The 12,746-nt window shown below is 46.4% G+C and overlaps 1 protein-coding gene across 1 annotated transcript in view; it reads right to left on the bottom strand.

Moving 5' to 3' along the window:
* Nucleotides 1-12,518, bottom strand: part of ITGB3 (integrin subunit beta 3) — a 54,145-nt gene extending 41,627 nt beyond the window's left edge. Inside the window, exon 1 of the mRNA XM_081110195.1 lies at nt 12,311-12,518. Coding sequence (XP_080966321.1) covers nt 12,311-12,377 — 67 coding nt within the window. The 5' untranslated portion in view covers nt 12,378-12,518. The remainder of the gene's footprint in view (nt 1-12,310) is intronic.
* Nucleotides 12,519-12,746: the final 228 nt, after the last annotated feature.

Here is a 12,746-nt window from a genome sequence, read left to right as displayed (position 1 = left end):
GCCTCCTCAGATGTGAAATAAATAACAGCAAGACCCCTCCTTGTGAATGGGCAGTCCCTGTCCTCGGAGGATGAAGTGCTGCTGGGATTTGTTCTTTAGGAAGTTATGCCTGGGGAGTGATGGCTACCCAGTTCCCCTTACATCTCTTTTTAATGAATCACAGGTTGATTTCGTGAGAACCAATAACAACCACCCCCAATACCCCCCACCAAGGCCTGCCATCAAGGGCAAGTTCCTGGAATGCAGTGGCTGAAAGTGATGGACTCATCAGAAGTCTCTGTGCCTGGGCCATGCTGATTCAATGAGCTGCTGCCCTGAAGCCACCCCTCCCTCCTGAACATGTGGAAGGAGTTTGGGTCTCTGTTTCCAGTCATTCATAAGGCTTATGTTCCTGTTCAGCCTCCGGGGCCCAGACTCAGCCCTGCTGGAGAAGTGACTGGGAGAAGTCCTTCACCAGAACTCTGTCATTGCCGAAAACAAACAACTCCTACCACCCCTTTCCCCTCTAACAGTGTAGCCAGAGCAAGGAAACAAGGGGGACTGGCCCTGGTCCTCACAAGGTGATTAAAAGGTTCAATGAACCAATCTCTGTCAAACTCTGAGCACAACGGCTGGTGCAGAGAAAGCACTCAACAAATGCTTCCATAGTTGCTATTGTTTTTTAAAATATATTTTTATTGATTTCAGAGAGGAAGGAAGAGAGAGATAGAAACATCAATGATGAGAGAGACCTATCGATCGGCTGCCTCTACACACCGCCCTGACTGGGAATTGAACCATGACTTCCTGGTACATAGGTCGATGCTCAACCACTGAGCCACAGCAGCTGGGCGCTATTGTTTTTGTTGTTGTTGTTGTTTTATCCTGCAGCTGAGCTGTTTCAGGCTGGTGAAGGTTTTACTTTCTTTTTCCCCTCCTAAAGACAGTTCTACAGGACACCCTGAACACCGGGGTAGTGAGGGCATGGAGCCAGAAAGCCTCAGGCTAGAAGACAATGATCAATCCTCAGATCTGGCTTCTAAATGGAGTGAGGAATGTTGGGTGTTCAAAAATCCAAGCTAGGAGGGATGGCCAAGCAGAGCAGGCCAGTTAGAAACAATAGACAAGGGCAGCCAAGAAGTTTGCCTGGAAAGTAGTGGAAAGCTATGGTTTGGCACCTCAGCCCCATTCACAGAACCAGAAAAGAGACAAAGGGTGGGGAAAATGGAGAAAAAAGAAAAACAAGGAAGGGAGTTGGAACCAATGGAAGTCATAATGCGTCAATGAGAGCTATTTTGAGGACATGCTGTCCAATGAGACAGGATGTCAGAACGCAGAAACAGGCCACCCTCGTGGGGCCAGGGGATTTCAGGAGAGGGCTATCTGAGGGAGACGTGTTAGTGGGAAGGGAGGATGATTCGTACTGTAAACACTAGGGCTATCTCTCTTACTGTCTGCCAGAGAGTTCTGGCCTGGGTCCCCAGCCCTGCCACTGACTTTTGGCTCATCGCTAATTAGGTCCATGGGGATACAGGGTGACTCAGGCAGTGCCTGATCTTCCAGCGCAGTCACCTGGCTGGGTGAGTCATCCAAAAACAAAACATCTCATGCTAACTGCACTATGAGTGCACAAGTGGCTTCTCTAGAGCAAGTTGCTAAAAAAGGTTATTTTATTTTTGTTCTTTCATTAAATGTAGCAGCAGCTCAGTAACACAAGGAAGGGGAAGGAGACAGGCAGGTGGAGTTCCAGGTAACACAGACCTCCGTGGTCTGAGCAGAAAGCTCCAGGAAGCATCGCTCAAAGCAGTAGGAAATCCAACCTACCATGTAGGATGCATTCTGATTTTAGAGATTTTAAAATGTCTTTTTTAAATACATCAGAGCCAATTAAATATGGTCTTCAACATTAGAAGCCATTTGTATAATTTGCCTCCACCGATATTAACATGTGTTATGGGTTGAACTGTGTCCCCCGAAAAGATATGTGGAAGTACCTATGAGTGTGACTTTTTTTAGAAATAAGGTCCTTGGAGATGTGATCAAGGTGAAATCATTAGGGAAGGCCCTAATGTAATAAGACTGATGTCCTTATAAAAGAGATAGACTGAAAAAGAGAATGCCAGGTGATGACAGAGGCAGAGATTGTAGTGTTGCAACTGGAAGGCAAGGGACGCAAAGACTGCCAGCCGCCACCGGAGACAGGAAGATGCAAGGAAGGATTCACTCCGGAGTCTCCAGTCAGGGTCCTGCTGACACCTTGATTTCAGATTTCTAGATTCCAGAGAGAATATGTTTCTGTTGTCTTAAGCCACCCAGTTTTGGCAGCCCTGAGAACCTAATAGCAAATGGATTTGCATTTCCATAGCTAATGTGACATGTTTTTGAGGAACATTGTCCTGAAATCCTCTGCATAATTGAGAAAAGCCAGCCTGGAATGAGAACTTTGCTATGGTTAACCCACCTATGGACACTGGAAAAGAGGTTAGCTTTACACTTTTCTTCTCATATATGTCATGGTGTTAGCACTCATTCATTCATTTATGTACTCAACAAATTTTTATTGAGCATCTAACTATGCCCAGCACTCTCCTCGGCATTGAAGATACATTGATGAACTAAACACACCTCCAACTCTTGTAAATTTTAGTTAGAAAGATGAAAACAAAAGACATACACAACAACAAGTACAATTTCAAACAGTGGTAAATGCTTTAGAAAATAAGGCAGGATAGAGGAATCGTGACATTGAGAGGAGGGAGTCTCCTTTAGAAAATGTGGTCAGGAAAGGCTTCTCTGAGTTAACATCTCAAGATGATACACAGAAGGAAGTCATGGGACAATCTAGGGGAAGAGCATTACAGAAAAAAACTATGACAAGAGCTAGATGGACTTCAGCTTCTTAAAGAAATAGTAGGGCCCAGCCGGCGTGGCTCAGTGGTTGAGCAACAACCTATGAACCAGGAGGTCAGGGTTCCATTCCTGGTCAGGGCATATGCCCAGGTTGCGGGCTCCATCCCCAGTATGGGGTGTGCAAGAGGCAGCCAATCAATGATTCTCTCTCATCATTGATGTTTCTATATCTCTCTCCCTCTCCCTTTCTCTCTGAAATCAATAAAAATACATTAAAAAAAAAGAAATAGTAGAGAGAGAGAGGGAGGGGGAGAGAGACAGAGAGGTGGTAGGAGAAGCAGTCAGGAAACTATAGGTGTGGTAGGGAGCGCAGCTCTCGCGCTGCATGTGGTGGGAAGCCACTGGAGGAATCTGAGCAGAGAGCAGAAAGCAGTCATCCTGGCTGCTGAGAGGGAGCAAGACCAGAAAGAGACCAAGTGGGAAGCTATTACAATAATCCAGACAACAGATGGCAGGGTTTGGATTGGAATGGTCATGGTGCCGATAGTGTGGTCAGACCCCAGGTATATTCTGGGGACTTGCTGATGAATGGCTTGTGGGGCATGAAGGAAAGATGGGAAGGATTTTGCTCTGGGCAAGTAAAGCCCCTTGGACAAAGTTCAAATGTTTTGATCCACTGGTTATACACTTTCACTGACCCTTTAGCCAGTAGACCCTGCCCTTGTCAGTGAAGCCAGATCATGTCTGGTTATCATCCTTAACTGTGTGAACACTCCATGAAGCCCATTCCCAGATAGAACCCTGTCTTCTGGACGGTTGTGATCTAAATTAACACCCAGTCTCTGGGAAACACCATAAGGCAGGGGTGGGCAAACTTTTTGACTCGAGGGCCACAATGGGTTCTTAAACTGGACCGGAGGGCCGGAACAAAAGCATGGATGGAGTGTTTGTGTGAACTAATATAAATTCAAAGTAAACATCATTACATAAAAGGGTACGGTCTTTTTTTTTTTTTTTTTAGTTTTATTCATTTCAAACGGGCCAGATCCGGCCCTCGGGCCGTAGTTTGCCCACGGCTGCTAAGGGCGGGGGTAGTAAAACAATGAACGCTATTATCATGTGACAGAGGGAACAGTGCAGAAAGCATGCAGACTGGCAAGCAGGACAGATCTAAAGCCGCTTTTACCATGGAAAGCTGTGTACCCTCAGGCACACCCCTTCATGCTCTCTCTAGGTCCAGGGACTCTTTGATTCTTGGTCACATCCCTATTCAAGAGCTTATCATTGTTCCCTGGGCTTTAACAAGCCTAACCCACCATATCAGCAATGCACTGGAGACCCTAAGCAACTGCTTCCTCTCCCCCATGCTCCCAAATATGGGCAGAATACTCATGCCACGAGTTGTTAGGTTTAAATGAGATGACATCTGTGAAGGAACCATCCATGGCGGACGCTCAGTAAGCGCTGGTTTCTCTCCTCCTTACCTTTATGATAATCACTTCCTGCCCATCCCACTCCCCTCCGTCTCAGGGTCAGACAAAAGACAAGTCCTTCGTCTGTAATGGGATATAGGGGAGAAAGCACTAGTCAGGAGACAGGAGCCCCCGGGATAGGCCACACCAATGACACTGAACGAATTGTCACTTCACCTCAGGGCCTCCCTTTTTGCCTCTCAGTGAACTAAAGGGTGTTCAATCCGATGATCTTCAAGGTGCTGCCAGCTCTGGAAGTTTATTTTCCAATCAGAAGGCATCAACAGGGTGACTAGGATTCTAGGAGGTCTAGCCTCCCAGGGCCCAAGATCCCTCAAACAATGCACATGTGTCCATTTCTTCCTACTGGCTTAACTATTATAGTTTTTCTTTTCTTTTTTTCCAATTACAGTTCACATTCAATATTATTGTGTATTAGTTTCAGGTGGATAGCGTAGTGGTTAGACAATCATATACTTTACAAAGTGTACCCCCTGGTATTTCCAGTACTCACCTGACACCATATAAAGTTATTACAATTATTCACTATATTCCCTATGCTGTATGTTTCATCCCCATGACTATTTTGCACCTTTTTCACCCAGTCCCTCAACCCTCCTCCTCTCTGGCAACCATCAGTCTGTTCTCTGTATCTATGAGTCTGTTTCTGTTTTGTTTATTCACTTATATTGTTCTTTGGATTCCACATATAAGTGAAATCGTGGTATTTGTCTTTCTCTGACTCACTTATTTCACTTAGCATAATACCCTCTAGGCCCATCCAGGCTGTTGCAAATGGTAAGATTTTGTTCTTTTTATGGTCAAGTCATATTCCAGTGTATATATGTACCACATCTTCCTTATTCACTGGTCTATTGGTAGACACTGGCTTGCTTCCATAGCTTGGCTATTATAATAATGCTGCAATGAACGTAGGTGCATATATTCTTTCAAATTTGTGGCTTCGGTTTATTTGGATATATACCCAGAAGTGGAATCACTGGGTCATCAGGTAGTTCCACTTTTAATTTTTTTAGGAACCTCCACACTGTTTTCCATAGTGGTTGCACAAATCTGCATGAGGGTTATCTTTTCTCCATATGCTCAGTGGTCTAACTGATATTTGACTCAAATGTTGCATCTCAGATTCTGGAAAATGTTATCAGTACAGGCCCCACCTCCCATCTGATTCACTCAGGGCAGAGAAGAGGCAAGCCTGTACCAAGCTGTTTGAGGCCCAGCCCAGCAGTGCCCTGTTGGTGACCTTGGCAATCAGCTGTCCGGTTCTGCTACTTTTCCTCCTCCAGCTCATGTCTTGTGGCTGTGGACAGCAGACAACGGTGCTGTCACCAGTCCTCGCTGCCAATCTGTCTTGATGGGAAGGCAAATTGGGAGGACAATTTGGCAAAACCTATTACAATTTAAAATATTCATGTCCTTTGACCCCACAGCTTTAGTTTTAAAAAATCAGCCTATAGAAACAGGAACAAAGAGGCATAATAACGCACAAGGATATCGCCTGCAGTTTTACTTATAGTAGCAGGTAATTGGGAATGACCCCAGTGTCTGCCAACAGGGAATTGGTTAAGAAAATTCAGGTATATCCATATAACGGTATGCCTTCTGGCTAGAATTATAGCTCTTGGGATAAATAACGGCAAGCCATAAACTGACATAAAAAGATGCCTAATGTATATTATTAAGTGACAATGATCCTATTATGGGTGATCCTACTTGAGACATAACAATAATGATAAAAAAAACTATATATACTCCAGACTTCCACTAGCAAAGAGATTTAGGGTTGACCCCATGGACTGCTAAAGTGGCTACTAAATGTGCCTTTTGCTAAACATCTGGAGCTCTCGTCTAGGATGAAGTTTTTCAAGAATGTTTTTAGCTGCAGACCTTCCTTTTTTCCCTCCAAAAATTCTTACATGGAATTAATTCCACATTATTAATCAACGAAAGGGAAAACCTCTCCAGCTAATGGTGGGGAGGGGCAGGAGCAAACCAAAGTCTCCCTCTTCATCTCCCTTGCCAACTTTTCAGCCCCTGAGACAGAAAGAGACTGAGGCCCAGAGGTAAGACGACTTGTTCAAAGTCACGCAGCAAAATGATGAAAAAGCCTGCGAGCCACAAGTCAAATGCACGTTTCTCAATTCCAGACCCACCGTTCCTTTCACATTGAAGTGTTATTTTTTTTTTCTATATGAAAGAAAGTGGCTTTTGTAAGTTTTAAAAAAATGTAACACACGTTTAGGTAAAGGAATACACATACATATGAGAATTATATGTGCAAGAGGGAAAGATCTGAATTGAACACCCCATCTGATCAATGGTGGACATTATGGAATAGAATTAGAGGGGAACCAGCCATTTTTACTCTCCAATGTTTGACTTTCTTATAATGAGGACATTGCTCTCACTCTCTCCTTGAATGTTCAAATATCTTTACTAACTGAACTAAGAAACGCGGAGAGTGAGGGAAAGTAGTCTTTTTGTGGGAACAGGACAGAAAGCGGAAAGGAAAATTTGCAGTGGAATTTTTTTCAAAGATGCTACTAAAAATTTTTTTTAAGGTAGAATATCCCCAGACTTAATTAATAGTTTCTGGATCTTAGGATGTGACATACCATATTTGGCCATAAACTATCCAATGCTTTTAGGACCAAGAATAATAAAAGTGCTGGTTGCTACAGCTCTCCAATATCCTGAAGATATTACTACTCAGCACTTGGAGAAGCTAATGGCTTAACCTACATAGCCCAGACACATTCAATTAGAAAATTAAGAAATTGGAAATTGGATCCAGGTTTGATGGATATAGTCTCCTGCTTTCAGGGTAACCGTCTCAACACCTGAGGAAAATGAAGTAGCCTCAGATAACTTCTTAGCATTCTGATACGTGCAACACCAACCAAGGAATCTCAAATGTATCATACTACGTGAAGGAAGTCAGACTTGGAAGGCTACATACTGTATGATTTCATTTACATGACATGCTGCAAATAGCAGGACTATAAGGACAGGAAACAGATCAGTAGTTGCCAGGAACTAAAGATGGGGAAAGAGAACTGATGACAAAGGAGCTCAAGGGAACTGTTTAGGGCAGTGATTTTCAACCGGTGTGTTGTGGCAGGCACACTGGTGTGCCGCACGAATTTCTAAAACATGCCATACCTGACTTCTTTTCCCTTAGATTGTCAAATAAAAAAAATGACAACAACTAACATAACAATAGCTGTCCAGTGTGAATGAGTCAATATTGTATCTTTTTTTTTCCCCTCAGGTTGGCAAAAAATATAACATTTTTTTGGTGTGGTGCAGAATTTTAATAATTAGTTTATATGTGCCATGAGATGAAAAGGGTTGAAAATCACTGGTGGACAGTGATGGAAATATTCTATATCTCGATTATGCTGATGGTTACCTAATTGTGCATTTGTCAAAATTCATAGAACTATATGCCCTAAAAAGAATAAACTTTAGTGTATGTAAATCATTCCTCAATAAACATAACTTTTAAAAATGAGTGTTTCTGGAGATGCCGTGTGCATGGAGAGTTTCACATGTAAATAAATACCGGCGGTTTACACCGGGAGAATAGGCAGTGTGATCCCCCTGCTCCCACCTGCATTTCCATTTGTGACCTGAGCTCCACCAGGCACAATGAGCTTCCCGCTCAGGAAGGGTCAGGGTTCAGAAGGGAGAAGGGGGTGATGGGATAGAGCAGCAGGCCAGCTCTGTGGGCAGCAGAGGGGGCTGGGTCAGGTCCAGTGGTTTCTCCCTAAAGCTGCTCAGTCATTCCCGCAGTTAATTATCTGTCTGCTGATTCATGAGTTGTGGTTCCTGTGGGCATGCTTCCTCACTATTCCTGCCAACAAGGGCAGGAGGATTCTTAGGGCTGGGGAGGATGATAACCAGAGATCCCGAGTCAGGTGGGGAGTTGTGGAGGAGGAATTGCTATTAGGAAATTCCAAAGTCATATCCAGGCTCCCCCTCCTCACTGCTGCCTCCTGGCCCTCTCTTAGGTTGTCCCCAGGAGACCTCTGTCACTCACACTCACCATTTCGAGAAGGATAAAAGAGAGTGGCGCCCTCCTGTGTGTCTCCTCCAAGAAGGTAGTGGGGGAGACAGACGCTTCTCAGAGGGTCCCCTGACTTTCCAGCACCTTCAGATCAGAGGTCTAAATGGTGCAATAGTGCAAAGGTCCAAATGCGCAAAGAATTCACGGTCTCAGCTGTATTCGACTAATGCACCGATGGAGCGCTTGAAGGTCTTCTGTGAATGAATGCAGATACTCAAATATTGAGTTTCTGAGAGTGAGGTACGTCACCTCTAGATGCCTTTTCCTAACATTCCATAAGTGTTTATGTTGCTGACCATGTGCCAGGCATTGGACAAAAAATGTTGCCCAAATAGACATGTCCTTCTCCTCATGGAACCTGAAATCTCATGGACAGCTTTTCCTTTCCTCTCTACCCGGAGACAGAATTTAAGGTTTTCTCATGGACAAAGCAAATGCATGAGCCTCTCTCTTCCTTAGCTTCTTCTGCGGGTTCTTGTTGGGACAGAATGGCTGAGATATGCCGAGCCACCAACAGCGAATGGGTTGAAATCGAAAAGGATCCCTTGTTACATAGGTGTGGGACTCATTCTGGGAGCTTGGCTTGCACACACTCATGACCGCTCTTGCCTCCAGTACATAGTAGATAGCACGCATAGCAAGAATAAACACAAAAGTAGCTGCCATTTATTGAATAGTTGTTTTGTGCCTTTTCTCATTTAATTGGCACAATCATAGAAATATTGTTTTCTCCACTTTACAGATGAGGAAACTGAGAACTCAAGAGATTAAGCAACTTGCCCAAGGTTACACAGCCAGTAAGAGTTGAAATCAAGAATTAAACCCTCATCTGACTGGCTTTAAGCATAGCTGTCCCTTTCCCCAGCCAACAAGCTTTCCTCCCATGTCTCTTCGGGCCCTCAGAACTGCTGTAGAGTTTCCAAGATACAAGCTCAGAAGGAGAAATCAGCACCTCAGCTCAGAACAAATACGTTTAGATGCTGATAGCAAATAACACGTATCCATTAGGTCCCAAATTAGAATAAAGACCTACATATCGGGAAGCCACAAAACCCAATACTTCTTGGGTGATGCTGAAAAGATCACCTTTGAACATAGATTCCAAAATTCAATTCTACCCTCAAACAATCTCTCTTCTCTCCATACCAGCCCCTACTATTCTGGGAGCATCTCTTTGCCACCCACACCCAGCTCTTTCTGTGTCCCTTCAACACTGTGTGTCCCAACATAACACTCCTATTCTCATCCTACCACCTGCTTCCCCAGGATCTGATGATACCTGCAACCCAGCCACAGGTAGTGTTTAAGAGCATAAGGGTTTAAAATATAAAATATCTGCTTTTACTGGGGGCTGATTACTTGAAGATCTGGCTCTAGAGCCCATGCTTTTAAACACTATTCTACCCTGCCTCAGAAGGAGCCTGGGACTAGATCAGCAAAACCAGTCACCACTGCTGAAATCACCCAAATTACAACAAATCTGCAAACAGACCTTCCACAAGATATTGAATGAAAATTTAGGTATGTCGATGCAGTGGAATCCTATATGAATCATTACAATGTGTCAACCAGATCAACAAAAGATATACTAAGGTTGAGGGGTGGAGAGGAAAACACCAAAAGAACATATACACTCTTTATCTTCACTAATATTGAGCCATGAACCACACCAGGCTCTATCTTATGTTACCCTACTTCTAAAACTGAAAAAAAATATAATGATTAGACTCAGGATCATCCAGAAATTCAGAAAGCTGTGGATGTGAAAAGACAAGAAAGCAAAATGAAAAAAATGGTTTAAGTTCACAAAAGCAGGTTCTCCGTAAAAGACAGCTGAGTTGCCCTTCTGTATGTCCCCACTGCCCCCATCAACAGCAGGCCGCATCTGAGCCACGGCTCTAACAGCTCCCAGGGCAGAATCCTGGAGACTCACAGTTCGGTGCCATGGTCATCAGGCTGCTCATTGCAGACTGAAGACATCAGTTGACCTGTCTGTGCTTCCATCACATGGGAAGCTTCAGCAATAACAGCTTAGCCCCCTACATCTTATGTGTAACTCTTCCATGAAGATTGTCATTCACAGAATGTGGTGATGGTGTCATGGGTGTATACTTTTCTCCAAACTTATCTAGTCTTATATGTGATATAGGTACAGCTTTGTGTATGTCAATCATATATAATTTTTTAAAAAGATATTGTTGCCTTATCCTGTATAATCTCTTATACACACACTTCTTTTTTAAATATATATATAATCAGTGAGGAAGGAAGAGACAGAGAGAGATAGAAACATCAATGATGAGAGAGAATCATTGATTGGCTGCCTCCTGCACGCCCCCTACTGGGGGACCAAACCCGCAACCAGGGCATGTGCCCTTGACTGTAATTGAACCTGGGACCCTTCAGTCTGCAGGTTGACACTCTATTCATTGAGCCAAACCGGCTAGGGCTATACACACACTTCTTGAAGGTAGTCATCAAAGTATTTTTTTCAACAAAGTATTTTTGAATAGCTATCTTTTGAAATGGACTTATCAATAAATCTTACTTTCTAAAAAAAAAAAGTGCTTTTGCCCTAGATGGTTTGGCTCAGTGGATAGAGAGTGGGTCTGAAGACCAAAGGGTCTCAGGTTGATTCCGGTCAATGGTCCAGACCCTGGTCACGGCGCATGCAGGAGGTTAAATCGATGTGTTCCTTTCACGTCGATATTTTTTCTCTGTCTTTCCCTCGCCCTTCCACTCTCTCTAAAATCAATGAAAAAAAAATCTTCAGGTGAGTATTAAAAGAACACACACAGTACTTTCTGCAGGATCTAAATTGTTACAAGAAGTACCACTCCCTTCACTGAAAGTACAGTGGGGCCTTGACTTACGAGTGTCCCGACTAACGAGTTTTTTGAGATACCAGCTATCTCTCGGCTGATTTTTTGCATTGAGTTGATAGAGTAATTTGAGTTAACGAGCTCCTTAACGAGCTCCGTCTCGGAATGAATTAAACTCGTAAGTCAAGGCCCCACTGTACATAAATGAGCACTTGTAACTCCTCTGCACGGGAACCCAGAGGACTGTGAGCCAGTTTTCTCCGGGAAGGTCTCCGGGGCTCTGGAAGAACCACGGGCAGCGCCCCCAGGCTGCGCTGCGCTCTGCCCCTCCCCAGCACCAAGGACGCCCCATGCCAACTGCCTCGGCCGCGGGTGGTGTGTGCAGCAGCAGGCGAGACAAAGCCAGGGATCCGGGCCAGCTTCGGGGACCCTTGGCGCGGCGCTCGCAAACACTGGACACTGAGGATGCGAGGTCTGCGCCGGAAGCAGCGGCATCGCTGCCGCCCCGGGACACCGTAGGAGGCAGAGCCCTCATCCCTCCGAATCGCTCCCGCAAGGAGCCACCAAGTTTAAAAAAATAATAATAAATTAAATTAAATTAAAAGTAAAACCTGGGAGAAGTGCAACACAAGGAAAAAGAATTGCTGGCAAACCCGCGCGCTCACCCTCTCATCCGAGAAACCATAACCTCCGGCCTCAGCCAACGCGCGGGATCAGCCCCGGGAAGGCGCAGCTCCCCGCGCTGCCCCGGCCAGTCCCCGTCCCGCGGGCCAGGCCACCTGCGATGAGCGCAGCCCCGGCTGAATGCGGGGCTCAGCGCATCGCGCACGCCCAGAGCAGGCGCCCAACCCGGCTGAAGACTTCTGCGTCCCGGAGGACCCTCCCCTAGGTAGCCATCCCCCTGACACCCCGGGGCCGGGAAGGTCCCCCGGCTCCAGGCTCCGACGGTCCCAGCCTGGCCCCGCTCGCTCCGTGAGCAGCCGCGCGGGACCCGCCGTCCGGCTTTCCCCGCTGCAACTCTGCAAACTTGGCTGCGGCGGGATGCCCGCTGCGGATCACCTGGGGGCGGCGTTCCCGCCACCCGGAGCCTCACTCACCTCCGACGCCGACGCCCGCCAGCGCCCCCAGCACCAGCACCGCGGCCCAGAGCGGCTGCGCTCGCATCTCGTCCGCCCGCCGCCACGCTCCGCCTCGGCTGCGCCCGCCCGCCCCACAGCGAGCAGCAGAGCCCGCGGCCGCTTTTCCCGCAGCCGGAGGGGAGGGGACGCCGTGGGTGGGACGCCGCGGGGCGGGCCGCGGACTTGCGCTTCCTCCCCGAGGGCCCTTTTCTGGTCTCTGAGCCCGAGGCGGGGGGCGGCGGAAAACCGCGCCCTCTCTCGCAGCACCTGGATCCGCCGGCGAGCGCGGTTGGGACCCTGGGCCCGGCACGTCCTCTGCAGACATCCTGGGCCCAGAGCCCACACCCGTGCCCTTGTAGGCTCAGGAAAGCCAGGAGCATGTGGCCCCTCTCCGGACCTGGTCCCACCTCCTCAG

Source organism: Myotis nattereri (assembly GCF_964212035.1).
Source record: "Myotis nattereri genome assembly, chromosome: 16".
In the NCBI taxonomy this organism is placed as follows: Eukaryota; Metazoa; Chordata; class Mammalia; order Chiroptera; family Vespertilionidae; genus Myotis; species Myotis nattereri.
This window is presented reverse-complemented; position numbering and strand designations above follow the sequence as displayed.